Source organism: Prunus persica, chromosome G3, assembly GCF_000346465.2.
Source record: "Prunus persica cultivar Lovell chromosome G3, Prunus_persica_NCBIv2, whole genome shotgun sequence".
In the NCBI taxonomy this organism is placed as follows: Eukaryota; Viridiplantae; Streptophyta; class Magnoliopsida; order Rosales; family Rosaceae; genus Prunus; species Prunus persica.
The window spans coordinates 23,562,235-23,582,730 of NC_034011.1; the positions used below are offsets into that span (position 1 = coordinate 23,562,235).

At 37.5% G+C, this 20,496-nt stretch overlaps 3 protein-coding genes and 1 long non-coding RNA gene across 6 annotated transcripts; 1 reads left to right on the forward strand and 3 right to left on the reverse strand.

Moving 5' to 3' along the window:
* Positions 1,715 to 2,641, forward strand: LOC18782730. 2 transcript variants are annotated; one of them, XR_002270582.1, is made up of 2 exons: positions 1,715 to 1,939; positions 2,284 to 2,641. It is a non-coding gene; the product is annotated as an uncharacterized LOC18782730 (long non-coding RNA). The 2 variants fall into 2 exon arrangements; XR_002270581.1 differs by lacking the exon at positions 1,715 to 1,939 and adding an exon at positions 1,946 to 2,187.
* On the reverse strand, positions 4,162 to 8,420 carry LOC18784304. 2 transcript variants are annotated; one of them, XM_020558892.1, is made up of 8 exons: positions 7,979 to 8,420; positions 7,563 to 7,711; positions 7,332 to 7,465; positions 6,732 to 6,915; positions 6,434 to 6,577; positions 5,453 to 6,058; positions 5,099 to 5,275; positions 4,162 to 4,678 (listed from the first exon to the last, which is right to left on the reverse strand). In XM_020558892.1, exons 1-8 carry the CDS (start codon positions 8,019 to 8,021, stop codon positions 4,502 to 4,504), a joined length of 1,614 nt encoding a protein of 537 aa, XP_020414481.1. In that variant the 5' UTR covers positions 8,022 to 8,420; the 3' UTR covers positions 4,162 to 4,501. The 2 variants fall into 2 exon arrangements, with proteins under 2 accessions (XP_020414481.1, XP_020414482.1); XM_020558893.1 differs by having other exon boundaries at positions 7,820 to 8,420.
* On the reverse strand, positions 9,230 to 12,429 carry LOC18783865 (protein FLX-like 2). Its single transcript, XM_007215401.2, has 5 exons — positions 12,002 to 12,429; positions 11,121 to 11,709; positions 10,848 to 10,993; positions 10,655 to 10,752; positions 9,230 to 9,957 (listed from the first exon to the last, which is right to left on the reverse strand). The coding sequence occupies exons 2-5, from the start codon at positions 11,663 to 11,665 to the stop codon at positions 9,508 to 9,510; spliced, it is 1,239 nt and encodes a 412-aa protein (XP_007215463.1). The 5' UTR covers positions 11,666 to 11,709; positions 12,002 to 12,429; the 3' UTR covers positions 9,230 to 9,507.
* LOC18782157 (protein trichome birefringence-like 19) lies at positions 12,626 to 14,398 on the reverse strand. The gene is made up of 2 exons (XM_007215972.2): positions 13,717 to 14,398; positions 12,626 to 13,637 (listed from the first exon to the last, which is right to left on the reverse strand). The coding sequence occupies exons 1-2, from the start codon at positions 14,188 to 14,190 to the stop codon at positions 12,843 to 12,845; spliced, it is 1,269 nt and encodes a 422-aa protein (XP_007216034.1). The 5' UTR covers positions 14,191 to 14,398; the 3' UTR covers positions 12,626 to 12,842.

Here is a 20,496-nt window from a genome sequence, read left to right on the forward strand (position 1 = left end):
AAAGGTGTATACTTCCTACCGGGTGGTCAAGAAGTAAGTTGACCACCTCTTCAACTTGAAGAAAAAGCACGATGAGTCTCTCTGAGATTACTCTCACCGTGAATCACTGCTTCTCTCCCTCTATCTCTCTCTTACTCTCACCACTGCTTCTCTCACTGACTCTCTCAACTATACCTCTCCCAACCCTCTCTCTCTCTCTCTCTCAACTCTCACGGTCACTCTCCCTCTCACAGTGATAACATTTAGGTTATGGTTGTTAAATTTTAATTGTTATTGTTAGGTTTTTAAGATTTAGGATTTGGTTGTTAAATGTTTGGGATTTTTTTTCTTATGCTATTTGAAAGAAAAGTTGCTTCTCTGCTTGAGATTCCACTCAAAACATCAAGGTGAGGTTCTCTGCTTCTCAAGGTGAAGAAGAGAAGAGAGAAGGAGAAAGGGTTTGTTTTATTTATTAAAAAAAATATGTTAATTTTTAGTTTTTAAATATTTTAAGAGATGTTACGTTTTTTCTATTTTTTTTAACTTGGAGTCCCCAAAGACAAGAAAAATATTACCCTACCCTAAATTCCTGAGTCCTCCATTGATTATAACAACGTTAATAATGAGTTAGGGTTGATATACCATGATATTTTGAACTTTTGTTGTCCTTGGAATGAAACAAAGTGTCCATATAGAATATGAAATCCAAGAGGCATAAAGTACAGGAAAAAAGCTCTGGTTGTGTGACATTAATGTTTGAGATTTTATGAGGATTCACTCAACCTGCAATATGTGGGTTAGGGTTGATGATTGAGATGCAAAAGAAACACAAGATATATAATTGAAGTTATTGACTATCTTATGACCTATATGATGACATCTGCCATTTGATATTAAATTTTCCGTGTAGGCAAGAAAAACTCTAATGAGTAACTCTAGTCCTTTTCAAAGGGAGATTTTCCAATTCTAGGAAAGTGGCTTATTTGGATGGGGATAGATGGATATGCATGGCTAATATCCATGTGTGTGCGTGGCTGCATTTCTATCTCAAAATTTGAGGCTCACTTGGCACTGCATGTCCACTTCTAGGCTATATGTGTATGTATCATTCTCTCACTAAACAAATAATTAAAGAAAATTCTTCCACCTCACACTTTTTGTCACCATCCCTTTGGCTAAGTGAGCAATCAGCTTGTTTCTCATTCTTTAAGGACGGACGCAAACCACTCCATTTTGTGTTGTTTGGCCAACAAAAGATGTTTCATATGAATTCTATTTTCCATTATTTATTTATTTATGATAATTTCATCATTTCCATTCAAATGACTGAGAAAAGGGAAGGATTGAGTAATTAACAGATTTCAAAGTGATTAAATGTATAAAATTATGGCTGCTTTTATGGCCTTATCTTGTCACCAATTATTGTTAATTCATGGAGCATATTATTAATTAGTAACTGACTAACAAATCCAATTTATATATTTTTTTTTCTTGGAAGATACAAATTTTCCCTTTTATGTTTTCTGGCTTTTTCAAAATTATCATACATGTGATATTGCTCATAGATAAATACAGATAACTTTAACAGGAAAATGGTACCGCATGGATGAAATGCAATCGCCCTTGTCAAGACTGAAAAGGACACAATAACAAAAATATACAAATATGATTGTTTTCCTTCTATTTTTTTTCTTTCAAAAAAATAAAGAAATATGAGAAAAATGACCCTTGGATTTTACAGAGAATCAAGTCGTTCTTGTAAACACTAAAAACATATAATCCTAGCTCAAGCTACTTAAAAACCACCTAAGTGCGGAGAAAGTCTTAAATTTCATGTGATAAGAAAGATAGAAACATAAATTATATAGAAACCTGCAGAGAGGAAGTGTTTGTCCAAAAAGTGGGCATTAAAGAGAAGTCAGAGGGGGTGGAGATCTATAAGTCTCATAAGTATTGCGTGGTAAGCCTTCCAAGTTCTTTAAACGCTTACATTGTGAGCTCCAACTCCTCCAACCGTTTTGATTCATTCATCTTACCTCTCCAACTTTGTTCTTTCCGAACTCCCTTCATCTCCATGATCTCTCTAGCTCTCTCTCTCTCTCTCTCTCTCTCTCTCTCTCTCTCTCTCTCTCTCATATTAGCTAGATTCCAATTTCACTCTCAAATCTCAACCTTTCAATCTCAAACTTTGTTTTGCTAAAAACACAGGTTATGTTACTTTCTCTGTCTCAAATCTCAGTTCCCTTTGGTGGGTTGTAGCCAGAATTTGGGTTTTGGTTTTCTTATTCATTGCTCAATCTGCAGGTGTGGTAGAGTTGAAATGATGATGCTGGGATTGGAGAGGTTGGTGTTGAATTTGAAATCCAAGTTGAGGTCTTTGAAGGTGAACAAGAAGCCTTATGACAAGATTGAAAAGAGTGAGAGCATGAGAGTTGAAATAAGGAGCAAGAAGGCCAGAAAGCTCATTGAAAAGACTTTGAAAGTAGCAGATTCTCCCAAGTCCAAAACCTTCGCTTTTTGATGATTGTATTTGTATATGTATATATATAAGTCACAAAACATCAAAAGCTAATGCTTTCTTTCTCCCCTCTCTTTTGGGTATACTCCCTCATGCAATAGAATAAGGTGATTAAGGAGGGCCTTCCTCCCCTGTTTTGGATAATTTGCCTCCCTAACTTTGATTCTCTCTCTCTCTCTCTCTCTCATACACAAACAATCACTCATAGAATCATATTATTCATAACATTGTAATATCAAGAAAACAAGGTGTGAATTTTTCCAAGATTACAATCTTTGGAGAGAGGTTATTAATTTCCCTCCATGTTTTTGTTTTCCATATATGCATAAGCAGCTAAGCATCTAGATAGCTAGAATATGAATATGCCCCAAAACTACTTTCTTTCTTGCCCAAGCTTCTGGATCCTTTGAAGCATAGAATTTGAAATCCCAAATAGCACAAAGATGCAAAAAGAAGCAAGAACCCATGTGAATACATATATTTGCACCATTTTCTTATCCCCTCTCAACTTTAGTGTGTGGACATAAAATATGAAACGTGGTTAAAATTTGGAACTTAAGCAATTCCCTTCGGTTGTCGTCATGCATTTTTGTTTTCATGCATCTTCTACTACTTTCCGACCTAATGCGGAAGAAATCCCATGTCATTCCACCTCATCAAGATAAATAAACACATACATCATCTGCAAACAAATGTTCCATTTGATCGAAGTCATTGAGATTAACGCAATAAAATTAGGTCATAGAATGAGATATATGGAGGACAGAAGCAAGAGACAGAAAGTTCACTCATCATTTCAAAGGCTTACATTATTATTTCCTGAAAAGCAACTCCACATTCATTTTCCACTACATTTAGGGCTAAGGTTGTCCACATATTACACTGAAAAAGGTTTCAAAAAGAGTTTTTTATCTTCTTCTTTTTTCGCAAAAGGGTGAACGAATGAGTCATAGGACCACGAATCAATATAAATGGATAAAGTGATAGAAAACAGAAGAAAGTGATAGAAGGCACTCTAGAAAATGTTTCATTAAGTTGGTTGTCTTTATTTGGTTTTAGTATCAATCATTCTATATGAGAAAATTGTTACGAAATATAGTGATTTATTAGTTACCAAATTCCCGTTTAATATTCGTTTTATATATGTACATATGTATTTTTTAAAACATTTCCGGTTTTCGTACATATCTCAAAGACTCGATAAAATAAATATTTTTAAAAATCAAATGTAAAATACACATTATACACATACATAGTATTCTTCATGTTTAATACATGTATATTTATAAAATCTTCAATCATATGTATAAAATTCACATATTATACATGTATTTTTTCACATATTATTGAATAAAAATAATATATATTAAATATTAAGGAGTGGCCAAACTTTTAATTTGTATTTTGTAAAAAATTTATCAAATAAAACACGTACTTCTCCCGGTTTTTACTACCTATAGGCCTGATACTTTATAGATATTGAAAAGTCAAAGGTCAATTATTAGCGTGAATTTGATTATAAAAGAGCTAGCAGAGAAAGGGATACGAGAGTGACGTAAGAAATGGTCGAAAAGAAGAGCAGAATACATGAAATAATATTTTGAATATATAACGAAATACTATTGCAAAAATAGACGAAAACAAGTAATAGGAATTGACCAACCTTCCTCAAATGAAATTATATTTATATGTGAAATCAAAAACAGTTTCAAATGTTTTAAGAATTTGTCTGCATTAAAACACAATCTGGACAATCAGATCTAAGATATATTTAGAAACATTTGTTGATCAAAATGCCTTGGTTTCATCTCAAGCTTGAGAAGATAATACCATCTTTCTGCAAGAGAGCATGGACTATAAGAATGGTAGAGCTAAAGGACCGCATTCATTGCCAGTGCTCATGACTTCTTAACCCCTTGAAGATACTTGGTACAAACACGATATCAGCATTTCCATTACTCTATGAAGGATTGAGGCATTCTTGATGTTTTTCGGCGATGTACATCAATGGTTGAGAAGGTAGACCAGTCGGAGATCCTTGCAGTGAATGCACGTCCATGGAAATAAGGGAGGGTCCAGGCAGTAGGAATGGATGCACCGGCTGTGGCAGAGATTGCAAGCGACCAGAAGTTCTTCAGGTTCCCGACCACTACATGCAACACAAACAGTTCCTGATGGGGACTGTTTAACCCAAGAGGGCAATAAAAGAAAAAGAACAATTAGCCACAGAGACTACCAAAACAGCAAAAGATTTTAAATTCAATATCCTGTAGTTAATATAATAGCACATAAGTATTAGGTTAAACAGCAAAAGAATTTAATCAGCAATCCTATACTTAATATAACAGCACAAGAGTGTTTAGCTAATACCGCAGATTACTGATTTTTTTCAATTGGAAAGACAACTAATACATTCAACTCCTAACAAAAGTAAGCAGTCATGAAGCAGGAGTTAGATGTCACACAAAAAAGATTTCCCTACCGACATATTGCCAAATGATATACCAAGAGAGGTTTAAAACGAAGTTTACCTAGCACCAAGCTTACCAACACTCAGATGAGATCTAACGCCAAATCTAACAACAAGGGGAGTTTGCATACCTGAGCACCAAAATTGGGTATTCCTCGGTAAGTAGGAACTGGTATGTCCATTTTTGGGGCTGATGGAATGGTTTGGGAGTATATTTTCTGATCAATCATGTCAGCATCATCAACCTTGGTAATGCTTGTAAAACTAGCCTTGCATAAAGGGCATGTTGAATTCTTGCTCTTCGAACCCTACATGTAAACCATCACCCAATATGAATTGTGAATTGTGTACCCTTAGACGGTCAACAACGATTGGAACCAGAATGAAAATTTGTTTCAGAATTTAAGTAAACGCTATGAAAATTTAAAAAGCTTGCACAACCAACTATACAATTATAAAGTGAAGGAGAGCATAATTTTTTTTACCATATGACCAGCCCAGCTTTCAATGCATGAATAACAGAACCGATGACCACATGGCAAAATTCCTCTGGTTGAACTAAATTCTGTCCAGCATATTACACATGATAACTCCATCGAAGGAGGAATTCTGGTGGCATCTTCAGTCCCAAACCTGTTTTTGAATTCCTCTTTCGAGTTCTCAACTTCAAAGCATCCATCTTGTGGAGTTCCCTCCAGAGAAGTTGGTGCATCGCCAACATATATATTTGGATCCTTGGAAGGAGATAGGTGATTCTCATCAACCTCCAGAACACCTTTCAGACCCCGATTTCTGATTCGTCTTCGGATATGCAAACCATTGTCAGTTTTTCCTTCAGTTCCCAATATATTACCATTTCTTTCTTCACCTGAATCATCAGAAAGGACTGTGACAACGTCCTTATCCATATTCTGAAATCTGATTGGGTGGCACTCTTGATCAGAGTCTGAGAGTGCTGATTCTTTCGTATCTCTACCGATATTCCTTTTTGCAAGTCTTCTTCCTTTTCGTGAAGTTTCAGCCATGCTGCTTCCATTTCCACTGGAAATATCTCTTTTAGCTCTTGCCAAATATGTGGAAGACTCTTGAAGCTTCGCACCAAGAAAAAGAAAAGAAAAAGGAAAAAGGGTGTTAAGATTGCATAATGGTAGTGATTAATCTTAATTATCTGATATTGAAAATTGAAGGCCATACATTCATTGTTACTTGATCATAGAGCTATCAGGCCTTATAGAACATTTCGTAGAAATATGAAGCTTAATTCCATAAACTTCTTTTGCTTGACAATTACATAAACACTTATCCATTAAAAAGAAATGCAAAAAAGCTTATAAGGGTCGCAACCCAAGTCCACAAACAATATACAAGAGGAGACCACCAGAGGCAAAAGAAGAACGGAAAAAAAAAAAAGAAAAAAAAAAAGATGCATAAATAGGAGAGCGCATAAAATTAGTTGAATTTATTACCTCCATTCTAAGTGATCTAGTTAAAGGAGGATCTTGAAAACAGGGTCTGCTACATGATCGCAGTTCTTGCTTTGAATTCCTTCTAACATGTTTCTGCTTTGACTTAAGAGAACTGTTGTTTTCTTTAAATTCAGGAAACAAATCCTACAGTAAATTCACATGAATAAGTATTATCAGATCATTCTGAACCAAACAAGCCTGCCGAAATGAGACATACAGAAATGCTTCAACGAAGGAATTCTACAGAAAACATGCACGATGAAATTAGTTGTAGAAGATAGATTTTTACGGAAGCTACCTCGTTTAAAAGACATGAATCAGTCAAAACAGAACGGCGAGAAGCTCCACACCCCAACTCGATAATTTGTTCAGAGTCATCACAAACATTTGATTTGTCAGAAAGCACATTCCAGTTCTTAGTCGAGACACCCACCTTAGCAACAGGTGGAGGTTCTAGCAATAAGGGTCCGACTTCCTGTCCACTGCAAAGAATTGAAACCCAAAAGGCATCAATCCCTGATCACAAATTTATTTTGCAAGTAAAACACACAAATTAAGCAGCAGCAACAAGATTAAACTAGTATCTGGAAGTAACAGCTCACTTATGCTAACATCTATATCCCCTATCAAATCACTTATTGGTTATTGCTAAAAACTTAGATCCTAAACCAAGGAATATGGCACCTAATTAGCTCGCTGAAGCTAGCATCTTTAATCTCAAGTAAAGTTAAGTAAAATCAATGGAGTGAACAGCCGGCGAATGATGTAGGCAATTTAGAGTCTCAATTCGGAAAAAAGCAGTCATTTTTGCATTTTAAACTGGAAAATACTAACAACCCAGATGTAATCTAAAACACCATTTTGTAAAGAAATGGGAAACTAAGCAATTTAGGCATACCATTGCAGAATATAAGGACGCTCAGGAACTCGTTTTCCTTGCTTTATGCAATCCTCAATCCACCGATGGCTGAGAACTATCGTATTGAACTTGTGAGCGAGTTCGTATTTCTTTCCTTCGAACTTCCAACACACCTAATCACCACATCCAAACAACGCACCCATGAAAACAAATTTAATCACTTTGCCTAATTAGAACAGATAATACATAAAAATGGGTTCTCAAACCAACCAAGTGAGTGGTGGATCGGGACAGCGCACCGACATAGCTCGCGCCGGCATGAGAGATGAGCTTGATAAGGTTGAAGCGGTCCGAGCCGTGGTACCCACTCACGGTTGCGATCACCGATTCCATGCCTTGAATTGGAGACCCCATAGCCTCTGCAAATATACGAACACTTTAGCAATTGGATCTTTGTAAAATCAAAGATTCCACGAACCAAATCGATGGGTATATACAAATGCAAAAATAAAATATTAAAATCTTACTCTGTTAACGCATAAAGAGAAAATTAAATAAACATTTAAAATTGCTAGATCAGGAAACTTCAGAGCAACCCTAATGGCCTAATCTGACAGAATATGCTTCGAATCGAGCTTAGTAAGGGTTTTGGAGAGAGAGAGAGAGAGAGAGAGAGGGAGTTTCACCGTGAGATTGGGTACGGCGAAGGGGGTGGTGTTGCTCAGCCATAATAAAATGATTTGGCGGGAAATTCGAAAATTTTGAAATCTTCCAGAGACGAAGGAGAGGGCCAATGTCTTCATAAATGCCGCGGATCTGGGCCCTACCCGAAACCACTCTATACACACCCAATAGCGATATTTGGACACCCAACACCCAATTTTTTGTCTAATTTGCCCCAACAACTGGGGATGGCAATGGGTCAAATCGAGGGTGGGTATGGCATTCCCATCCTCATTCCTGTTAAGCTTTTTTTTCCATTTCCGCCTTCATACTTGCAATATTCATATTAGGGATTCGCCATCCCCACCTTCGTTGGGGAATGGATTCCCCGACCCGTCCTATTACGGAAGAAAAAAACTAATATATAACTACTTTGTTGAAGAAAAAAAAGTAAATTTAAGTTTAACAACAACAAAAGTTTCACTTTTGAAAAAAGCCAAAGCTTTTTCAAAAAAGACAAAAAAACCTCTGAACTTTCAAATCAAAAACATACAAATATAAATGATTCTTTAGGAAATCCAAAAATAAATAAGGGCAATTTTGTCTATTTTGGCTTCTTTTAAAAAATTTCTCTCTCCTTTGGTCTTTTTCAAAGTCTCCCAAAAAAAAAAAGTACTAATTCAAGATAATGAATATATATAGTATATACTTATAACTTATAAAACAATATAAGAATGTTTATATATGTATTGAAAGTTAACTAAATAAATAAGTAGTGTGGTTTAAGATTTGTATATATTATATAAGTATATAATATAATATAATAAAATATAAAACTTAGTCGGTACAATCACTTTAATAATATATTTATATATACCATAATATATATATTCTAAACGGGAAGGGTTCAGGTTGCGGATTAAAATATCATCCCCGCGCCGCGCTCCGCCCCCCCCCCAACACCACCATACCAAAAAAATTCTGCGTACTCATCCCCATATTCCTTTTTTGTCCTTCATACCCGACCCATTAGGGTCGAATCCCCACGAAGACCCTTACCCTTGGGGAAAATTGCCATCCCTACCTACAACTTACTTGGTTAAAAAAAATATATATATATATATTAACGCAGCATATGACTTGCAATTTTAGAAATACTAAATTTGTTATACTTGAGAGTCTTAATGTGCATATGGTTCTATGTAGCCTCGATGCTCTCCTTCGCTTAGGGATCCAATTTGATAATCTCTGAAACACTAATGATTGTGGAAGGAGCGACTGAAAACCATATTCTTCTCATTTAACACCACGTCCGTTGCCCACAGCACAACTGGTTACAGAATACCTGTTTTGTTTTTTTTTTCTTTTCCCCAACCACATACAAGATTCAAGAATCAAGAAAGAAGCTGAAGACCATAAATAAAGATTCAGATAGCCAACTCAGGCAAAAAACACAACGTAACAGGCGATCGGAGATTTAGTGGAGTGGATATCCTAACAACTACATTACTTCTTAGACAATTTCATTGATAATTTGGGTAATGACTTGAGCTCATCTTCGAACAGGGTTGCCCCCTCCCCCTCCTCGTGGTGGTGGTGCCTCATACCCACTTCCACCACGAGCAGGTGGTGTTGCGGAACCATAAGGCGCATTGCTTGTAGGCATATGTCCTTGAGGACCAGCAGCACCTCTAGACTGTGCATCATAGTTGACACCTCGGGATGGATCGTAACCGGGTCCTCTTTGCACTTCATAATTTGGTCTTTGTACATCATATCCAGGTCTCTGTGCATCATAGGGAGCTCCTCTTTGTGCATCATAACCAGGTCCTCTCTGTGCATCATAACCAGATCCTCCAGAGGCATCATAACCAGGCCCTCTTGGTGCATCATAAACAGTCCTTCCAGGTGGTCCAGGTTGAGCTCCCACTAATGGAGGAGTTCCAGCAGCTGTAGCACCACCACCTGCAGCAGCAGCAGGAGGAGGGAAGGGGGCACGTCCCTGTTATACAAAATACAGAGTAAAAGTGCGTAAGCTTTCATTTGAATCACTCTGGAGGCAGTGAGGATATAAATGTTTAATTGAAAAAAAAAAATTAAAAGCAAGATCGCACAACAAATTCTTAAGAGGTTATCAGCAACCATATTCTACCAGGTCTTACATAACTGAAAGTTAATACTTGGTTTTTGCGACTGAATTGAAGTTGTTTTAGTGTTCCAGTAATAAGGTGTGATAAAACGTTGTATGGTTGTCACCTACACATTATTTTCCAGCAAATACCTTCTGACTCTGATTTCACTTCTGGCAAGGAACACCTTTCGAGAAAAATGCAAGCAAAAATAAAAGATTTTTGACAACCGCTGATACAATTTCTAGCCTCCATTTAGTCATGATTCATAAAATGAAAATTTGAGCTTCAAGTATTTTCAATAAGGCTTCAATCTGATGAGCATGGTGGTATTGACATGACGATAAACTACTCTGATAAGTATTCAAGCAATAGTCTTGTGTCAGTGTGTGGATGGATAAGCCATTGCTTTTCACCAAGACATACTATGTTATTGCAAAAAGCCAATCCCAGCTCACACAATAAGGACTTAAACAACCTGGCATAGTACCATAATTTTAGAATTTGAAGGAGAAAAGTAAAAGAATAAGATAAAAACTAACAAAAGTCAAGATGTGCAAGATGACATACCTGGGGAACACCATAGCTATCTTCATAAGCATTTTGTCCTATTGCGTGCCCAGTAGACTCATTTTCATTATTTCCAGGAGTTCCATAATAAGGAGCACCTACATTTCATTGCCCCAGAGAAGCCATCCACAACGTATTAAAGATCAAGGTAAAGAGTATCCAAACGACCTCAAATAAAACGAATTAAGTTTACCAGTTCTTCTATCAACATTAGAATTATTCAGCAACTCTGCTCGGAGCTTTTCCACCTCCCTAGCCATGGTAACATAGTTCTTCTCCATGACCTGAAGCGATTCAAGGTGGTCATTGTATAATTTCTTTTCGTAGTCATAAGTCGCCCTGCACAGTTCAAAACAACAGAAAATGACGATGGGTTTTGCATAAGTGAAAAACCAAACGGACCCAAGTAAAAAGCATACAGGCGTTGAAGTTTGAAGATATGAAAAATAGAACATAAAACACAAACCTGCAATGCTGATATTCCTGCCTCAGGCTATCAAGCTGTGATACCAAAGCAGGAATCTGCTGCACATCTGTATGAGCCCTCTGAAGATCCTGACTGAGTTGTTGCACTTTGGCAATGAGTTCTTGCCTTGACACAACCAAGTTTTGGGCTTCAGCTCCAGCCTGCTGTAGCTCCAACTTAACAGGCTCTGCTGACTTCAGCTCAGCTTCCATCTTGGCTATTTTATCCACAAGGCCCCTCATCTGCTGTTCTCTCTCAGACTTGATAGCACCTATCTGGGCATGCAATATCTGCAACTCATGTTGAGCACCTGCCAGTTCTTGTCTCAAGGTTCCATGTGTGGCAGCAAGTCTCTGGTTCTCAGTTACAAGCCTTTCCATCTCGACATGTTGTGCAGCCAACTTCTGCTCCATAACTTGTGGAGGAGGCAACATATCAAATGGAGGATAGGCACCATGGGGCGGGCGTATGCCCGGACCAAACGGGTCGGGTCCGGGAAGTGGTCGACGAAGATGAGCAGGTGGAATTCGACCTTTGCTTCCCATTTTCACCAATTCACTCAAACCCTCCTAACAATTGACAAATTTTCCTGCATAATCAAAACTACACTATAAGAATCACAGCAATCTTGCAAACATTTTTCTTTAGATTTCTAAAATAGGATTGCTTTCTAGAATCACAGCGCGTGGGTGTCTTCGAATCGACGGGCAAACTTTATATTAACATGTCAAGCACAATGACAGGAGTGTTTTTGGTTCTTGGACTCCGGCCACGGCCAACCCGTGAGAGTTTTGGCCGGAGCTTCCCGAGCTCAGGCGGGCGGCTATAGCCGTCAACTGCGTCGATTAAGATAGGGGAAGATATATGGAGGATAGGGATACCTTTTCCAAGTGGTGGCACGGCCTGAGGTGACCGGAATCGGCGCCGGCGATTGTGACAGCGGCTGGGCAGTTTTCCAGTCAAAAATCCGGCACGATATCGAGTTGTTGACGTCGATCAATGGGTGGGTTAGGTAGAGGAGGAAGAGAGGAATAGTTTGGGGGTGATGGCGCCGGTCGCCGCGACCGGACTGCGACGAATCGCCGGTCTGAAAGTGAGACAGCGCGGGGAGAGAGAGAAGAGAGAAAAGAGAGAGAGAGAGTAGCGTCTGAGGAGAGAGCTAGATGTTTCCCTTGTGCCAATTGGGTTTTTCAAATTTTTTATTTTATTTTAGAATTAGAAAAGATAATGAATAGTTGTGTCAAAAAAATAGAATTTATTTTTTAATTTTATTTTTAATTTTTTTTAAAAATAGTATTAAAAAATGCGAATTTAACATATTATTTTTATTTAATTAATAATTTTAATTTTTAACATTTGTATTAAATAACGACATTTTCTAATATTTTAAATGTTTTATCATTTAAAATGATATTGTTAAGGCTATCGATCAAGATCCCATATTGATTCATACAATGATTTCACATATGCACGTACAGTTATTAAAATCTTTTAGTAACACCAAATTTGTGCAAGTACTCTCGTTTTCACCAGAAGATAATGCTAACATAATCAAGATTCTTCCAACTCAAACTCAACCCTATTCACATATATCAAACACTTTTTTTTGTATATGATGCAAATAATAAAAATTAATAATGTGTGTATAAATACATATATATTATATAAATATAATGTATATGACGTTTGCTTGATCAAGCATTTCTCCATAGCTTCTTCTCATCAAGGTGGCCTGTACCCTGTCTTCAACATATATAGCAAGATCTCATTCCACGCATCAATGGGGCCTGGCAAGCACCAGTGAACACAGTCGGCAAGAGTCATGTTCCTATGAGGTGAGTGTCCATAGAAGTTTGGGTGTCCATCAGGCCTCAGCAACATAGCTTCTGTTGTGTCCATCAACCTAAACTGCAGGCCTCTCTGCAGGCCTCTCTGCAGGCCTTGCTCTTCCGCTGCTTTTAGCTCCTCCACTTGAGTCAAGTACATTTCCAAAACATACCCATCTAGCTTCGTTTCTTCTTTGGTAAAAGGCTTTGTCCTCGCACAGTTCCCTCCCTCGTTCCATGCCCCGTTTTCAAAGTGTGATGGAGAAAACGTCCTCAGAAATGTCACCCCCTTGTAGTTTTTAAGGCTTCCAAGAGTTTTAAACAACGTTCGAAAGGCCTTTCTGTATCCGTAGGAGGTGACAAACGACGTCATGTTGTCTTGTTCGCACTTGTGACACCCGATAACGCGACCATTTTCGTGGTATATCAGTGGCCGGAAGAACCAATGTCCTACTGAGACGATCACATAGTCGAATTGTTCGACCAGAGTTAGCCATGCCTCGTCCGGCTCATCTAAGTAGAGGCTCATGAGGCTGTTAAAGTCATTTCCCCTGGGATCTACGTCTCTAGATTTAACCAAGTAGGGGGACCAGAGATTTGCTATGGTGAAATTGTGATCATTGTAGACATAGCGCTTGAAGTAATCTGTGTTTGAGGAATATTTGTGAGAAATGTCCTCAGGATAAGTCACCTGAAAGCAAAACAAAAAACATACAATCTTGTAAATCTTGAATTGTTTCAAATCTTTGTAGGCTAGTTTGAATGCTTACAGTGGCTAAGAGGCAAAGCAATGACTGCATTTGATTTCTTCCCACGGAGTCACCAAGGAAAGCCAATGACTTGCCTCTAACAAGCTCCAAGAACTGAGCTGCATCAAACAAGGGCAACTCACAAGCATCAGGCTTCCACCTCCATGTCATGAACTCAGTATCAGGTCTCCCAAACTTCATGCAGTTTTGCTGATCAATGATCAGATTGCAAGTTTCATTTGTGTAATAAGCAGGTCCATCAGGATATGGAACCCAGTTCCCAGTAAATATCTGGCATTGATCTTCTTTTTCGATGCTTTTCGAACTTCCAGCATTGCTCTTAGGAGACGGCAGTGGGGAATTTGAGATGTTGTTTAGACAGAGAGGGATTGTAATCAGCAACACTAAGGTAAGGGCAAGTAGAAAAAGATTTTTGTGGGTGTTGTTGGGTTGTATGTATTTTCCATTAGGGAGATCAATGGCATGAAATTTCATGGTGGAGAAGAGAACAGTGAGGCAAGATAGATTCAAGCAATATATATATACTTATGGCTTTGGATAATTTAGCAAAACTAACAATCATATTTTTTCAAAGCAACTAGTTGGCGAGGCATCATGTTCATGCCCTTCACTGTTAACACTGTCCTTCTTTGCTTTGATAATGGAATGTAATAATGCAGTCTGGAATAATAAAGCAGAACTAAAGCCCATAGAAAAGAGAAAAAAGAAAAGAAAGAAAAAGGTGGTAACTCTCAGTCTTCAATGACCGAAAGATGGCTTCAAAGATTGAGTAATTGCCACCATTTCCAAGCAGTTGCTTGGTTGCTATCATAATACTTTGGCAAGCAAACAAGGTGATCTTTGGACCAAAACAAACCAGGTGATCTAAATGCTGCTCTGAAATTTACAGTGATGAGGTAAAAAATTGTCCATATATTTACCAGTTAATTAAGTAAGCATATGTTGTGTAGTTGAAGGACAAAAGACAGTCATTTGGTGCTTTCCAAGTTACAAAGATTACAATCTATCTATAACTTTGAACTGAACAATATCTGTCTATGCTAAATTACAAACTAATGAGACAGATAACTTGAGAATAAAGTGTAGTTGAAGGACAAAAGGCACCAACTATCAAATCTCTCTCTCTCTCTCTCTCTCTCTCTCTCTCTCTCTCTCTCTCTCTCTCTCTCTCTCTCTCGGCAAAGTCAGATTTACCATTTCGTCCAAGTTGTTTATCTGTATTAATTGTATGAAACAACAATTAATACCCATATGTGCTTTGATTCTTGCAAGTTTTTCCTTTATTTGTTCATTTGGGTAATCAGTAAGACCTACCTATGCTTCGATTCTTGCAATATCCAAGTGTGTTTCCATAAAGTATTTGTTGAGCTCTGTTCTTGTAAAACTATAGCCTCCTACGTGAACGAGTAGAAGCTCGATGTTGTATGTTATAAGCTTCTGTAAGAAATGAAAACCCAAATTTAAAAAGTCCGACCCAAAAAATAAACTAAGTCCAAGAAGTCCAACTCGGGGCCCAATGACAAACCCGAGCTGCAACACTCCTCTTCCATAAACCAAAATGGAGAAAGCAATTCAAACCTCCGTGTGCCTCTTCCATACTCAACCTCTTACTACAAGGCCAACCAGAGGGAAGTCCTACTATACAAAGTCAGTAAAAAGGGAGGCCTAGGCCTTCTATAAAGTCCGCCTCTGTATGCCTTCCTAGATCATAAGATTCACTTGTAGTTTCGCTTTTTGCACTAACAGAAATACTTCTCGGAAATCTGGTTGGTCCAACCAAGAAAGGCCTTTCTAAATCATTAAATATCTCTTTGAAATGGATGATCAAAAGAATCATATGCTTGATGATATATCTTCTTTGCAAAAAGAGGTGAGTTAAAATATCAAATATTTTTCAAAGGCACAACCCCAAAAATAAATAAAAAAACCCGAGAAGCCCCATTAGAATATTAAATAATTAGTAAGCAAATGTTAATTTTATTATTAATCTTTAGAATAAGAATGGTTAGAATTTCATGAGAATAATTATATTAATGGAGTGGGTTGATTCCACTGTCGTCCGATGAGCTTTCTCCTATATATATTCAGTTTCTCTCCTATGCCTTCGGACGTTATTACCGTGATGATATATATATATATAGAGAGAGAGCAACGTCGATCATGAGAAACAATATGAATCTATTGACTCTGCTGTTTACAATGCGATCCATGTAAGACACAACCAATTTCCCGATGGTGATGTCATCTTTTATGAGCTGATACTCGTAGGCATGATTATCCATGCCTTTGCTGATACTTGTGGGAAGCAGTGCCCTAAAAGAAAGAAACTTAAAGTCTCAAACCTTGTAACTCAAAGTCTCAACTCTCATGAATAGCATGTCCACCTCTGCTTCCATAACTATGTCTTTCAAGTTCATGTATTCCAACATCAAGGAATTTCTTACAACTAATGCTAAAAAGGTCCCCGATACTCTCAACTGTACCAAAAAGTCTTAGTCTTAATTACTAACATTCCATTAGCATATAACGTTCCACGACTAACTTTAGAAGTTAACCTGGAGAATATAACTCCTGAATTTTATTCTGAATTAACATAGGATTATCAATGGATTTGGGATTTATCTACATTTGCATCTGAGTACTTTAAGAGACAACATGCCATCCAAATTATAGCCCATCAACTATGAGGACAAAGCTTGCGAAGATGTAGTCCTGCTTCACTAGTTGTCGCATAATTCGTAACTCATGAGGGTCCAAACATAATTACAACATTGTTCTAACCCATATATATATATATATATTTATATATATATATATATATATATATATATATATATAGATAGAGCTTTCATTGAGGGATTCCTCAAATAAGCTTATTTGAGGGACACCCCTTGTAGGGCCCATTCCGGATTGTATTCTACTAATCCAAATCGTCTATTTTGTATATACACATTCAAATATCATCTCTATAAAAAATCATTTGAATCCGATATCATTTGACCATTCAATTGAGTTATTGAAATTTTAGTACTTCCTTGAAGCACAATGTTTATTGATTTTGTAGGACACAATTGGATGTCGAAACGGTTTCCGATTTGTCTAATTTTTTGTAAGGATGATCTATGAATGAAGACCTAAAAAATAGATAGTTTGGATCATTGGAAAAAAAATTATAGGGTACCCTAAAGGGCGTCCCTCAAATAAAATTATTTGAGGGTATATATATATATACAGTCCCCTTCTATTGAGGAGATGTTAGTTCAAATATTCTCATTCTTGTTAGAATACTCAGACTATGATCTGATTAGTTTGGATTATTGGTAAAAGGAGCTCAGGTAAGAAACGAAAACACAGAGAGCTTGGAGAAGAAGATGAGAAAATGAAATCTATTCTCTCTCTCTTAGTCACACATAAGCTGTGCAGCAAAACTATATCTGTTAGGAATAGAATATTCCCCTTTTTACATCATTCAAATCTAACCATCAATTTCACTATCATATGAGATAGCTACACCTGGCATAATTCATTACTACAACTAAGAATACATCTCAACTGTCCATTGGACTGTGATCCAATGGTTCACAGTTAATTCACTACAATTAAATCAAGTAACACAAATACTCAACTAACACACTTATACTTAACACTTCCTTCTAAGTGTTTAGCTGAAATGACTCCATGCTTGCTCCTTAGATATTCAAACCGATCCCTTGCCAAAGCCTTAGTAAAGATATCTGCATTCTGTTCTTCAGTTCTGCAGTATAACAAATCAATCTCACCATTTTGCAAAGCATCTCGGATGAAGTGAAATCTTCTGTTTATATGTCTTGTCTTGTGATGATGTACTGGATTCTTTGTTATTGCTATTGCTAAAGTGTTATCACAAAAAATTTGAGTAACTTCAACTTGTTCCTCACCAAAATCAGATAGAACAAACCTCCCAAGTATCATTCTTCTCAATCATCTCAAGTTCAGTTTCCATGGACTTTTTCCATGATTCATCTTTGATAGCTTCTTCAAAAGTTTCTGGTTCAATAATACATATATTGCATCTCTCATATACCTCTGTAAGACTTTTGTATTTCAATGGAGTGTGATCAAATCCTGTAGATTCTTCTTCACTGTCTTCTAATAATACATCATTTGCTTGCATCACTGTTGTATCATTGATCTCTTCCTCCTTTTCAGACACCATTTCAGTAAGTGGAACTGAAACACTGCTTTCTTGCTGTGCATTCCAATCCCAACTAGCATCTTTATTGAATACCACATCTCTTGAGATAATCACCTTTCCAATGACAAGATTGTACAGTCTATACCCCTTCTCACAACTGCCATATCCTAGAAACACACACCTATTGCTTGCCAAGTCCAGTTTCTGCCTCTGTTGGTTTGGGATATATCCATAGCACAGAGAACCAAACACTCTTAAGTGTTTAATTCCTGGCTTTCTTCCACTATAGGCTTCAAATGGCGTTTTCTTGTCCAAGGCTTTAGTTGGACATCGGTTTAGAATGTACACTGCAGTATTGACAGCTTCTGCCCAAACTCAAGTGGTACACTCTTATCAAACATCGTACTCTTAGCCATCTCCACTATGGTTCTGTTCTTTCTCTCAGCCACACCATTCTGCTGTAGTGAATATGCCACTGTAAGCTGCCTTTCCATCCCCATTTCATCATAGAATCTGTTAAATTCATTAGAGATATACTCTCCTCCTCTGTCACTTCTCAATTTCTTAAGCTTATATCCACTTTGCTGTAGTGGAGTTGTGGCCCTGCTTGTTGCCTCTTTTGGAAAAGACTTCCTGCAATGTTTTCCAAAGGTACACCCCTCACACACTTCACTTGTGTTCTTAATTTCTGGTAGACCAAGTACCATATCCTCATTTTGCAGTAATTTTAGACTTTGGAAATTTTAGTGTCCCATTCTCCTATGCCAAATCAATGTTGATTGACTTATACTTGCTTTTAATGCAAAATGTAAATCAGTTTGGAGTTTCAAAGGAAAACTTCTATTTCCCTTCATTTGCACCCTGGCCACCAGATTAGAGAGTGAGCAATCATCATAAATTTTTGCCTTGTTATCTCCAAAAATCAGGAAATGTCCATGCTCCATCATCTGTCCAACACTGAGTTGGTTTTCCTTGAGACCAGATACTAACAACACCTCCTTAATATATCTTTTTCCCATCTTAGTTTCAAACCATCAAGCTTCCTTTTCCAATAACATCGACCAACGGTCCTGTCCCCATTGCAACTTTTGAGGTTATACTCCTATCAATATTAGTCAAAACATCTTCTCTGCCAGTCATATGGTTACTACAACCACTGTCCAAATACCATATATCTTCCATAGACCTTTTGTTAGCTGCATTATTGACATAGAACATAGTTGGTGTAGAGGTTACCTGAGTAGCATACTGGAGCTGCTGCTGCACAGGTTTCTTACTATAGCTTTTGCAATATGACCAAACTTGTCACAGTTATAGCATTTCGGTTTGCCCTTGAATCGACACCCTACAAAATGCAATTTCCCACAATGTTTGCAAGAATTTTTAGCTCCATTAGCGGGTTTGTTATCCCACTTTTTGCCCTTATCCTTCCAATTCTTCTGATGCTTGCTATTCTGATTTCCAGTAACCTTAGCTGATTTGGAATCTACACTCAGACTAGCAAAAGCCTTCTTAGTCTTGTTCTCATTATGCCTCTCCAACCTTTGTGCAAAGCTCTTCAATGAGGCAACCACCTCTTGAACCTTAATCGCATCTAGATCCCTCGAATGCTCAATTACAGAACAAATAAGATCATACACAGGCAACAGACTAATTAACATTTTCTGCACAATTCTTTCTCTAGACAACTCTTCTCCATAGCCTCTAATTTGATTTATTAGATCAAACAATTTTGTAAGATAAGCAGATAATGATTCATCCTCTTTCATTCTAGTATATTCAAATTCTCTATGGAGACTTTGTAACTTGACACTCCTTACCTGCTTATCACCATGAAATTCCTGTTTCAGAATATTCCAAGCCCCTTGAGATGATTCTTCATGAGAAATCCTAGGGAAGATCTCATCAAAAATTGCTCCCTGAATCAGCCCCAAAGCCTTAGTATCTTTCATCAGGATTTCAATGAGAATCATCTTCCCAGCACCACTCAATTCCTCTTTTTCTTTCTTCTTCGCATCAAATTCATCGGCTCACTTCGAATCTGAGCTCTCTATCCTTTTCTCAACAAGTTCTCATAACCCATGAGATTTGAAAATAGTTTTCATTCTTATGCTCCAGAACTCATAGTTCTCACCATTGAAGATCGGAGCTCGTAGCTCACCACCTCCAGACCCTGCCATATTAGACACAGATCTCCAAGAAAGCAAGTTCATAAAAAACGCAGCTCACTTTCTTCACAAATTCAAACGCCCAGTGTAACACCCCGACCCCAAATTTCCCCAAATTTAACCCTTATTTAATTATTTAATTATTTAATTATTTAAGGGTATTTTAGTCATATTTTTAACCGGAGAGAGTTTGGGACCATGACTTGTATTTTTGGATAGGTCGTACTGAGACGAGTTCATAGACACGTAGTGGGCTCGAATCGGAGTTGTAACGAGAGAGATATGGTCAAAAGAAGCCCAGTGGCACAATCGTAAATATTTTAAAATGGGATTTTTTTATAAAATCAGATTTTCTCTTTCTCTCTCTCTCTCTCTCTCTCTCTCTCTCTCTCTCTCTCTCTCTCTCTCTCTCTCTCTCTCTCTCTCTCTCCCTGCGCG

Bases quoted from the DNA above. Each gene is read 5' to 3' on its own strand.
- LOC18784304 (XM_020558892.1), bottom strand. From the start codon at position 8,021: ATGGCTGAGCAACACCACCCCCTTCGCCGTACCCAATCTCACG. The intron at 7,712-7,978 runs GTGAAACTCCCT...GTATATTTGCAG, and splicing joins TCGCCGTACCCAATCTCACG to AGGCTATGGGGTCTCCAATT. The intron at 6,916-7,331 runs GTATGCCTAAAT...AATTCTTTGCAG, and splicing joins CGTCCTTATATTCTGCAATG to TGGACAGGAAGTCGGACCCT.
- LOC18783865 (XM_007215401.2), bottom strand. From the start codon at position 11,665: ATGGGAAGCAAAGGTCGAATTCCACCTGCTCATCTTCGTCGACCACTT. The intron at 10,753-10,847 runs GTAAACTTAATT...AATGAAATGTAG, and splicing joins TAATGTTGATAGAAGAACTG to GTGCTCCTTATTATGGAACT. The intron at 9,958-10,654 runs GTATGTCATCTT...TTTGTATAACAG, and splicing joins ATAGCTATGGTGTTCCCCAG to GGACGTGCCCCCTTCCCTCC.
- LOC18782157 (XM_007215972.2), bottom strand. From the start codon at position 14,190: ATGAAATTTCATGCCATTGATCTCCCTAATGGAAAATACATACAACCC. The intron at 13,638-13,716 runs GTAAGCATTCAA...TTTTGCTTTCAG, and splicing joins TGCTTTGCCTCTTAGCCACT to GTGACTTATCCTGAGGACAT.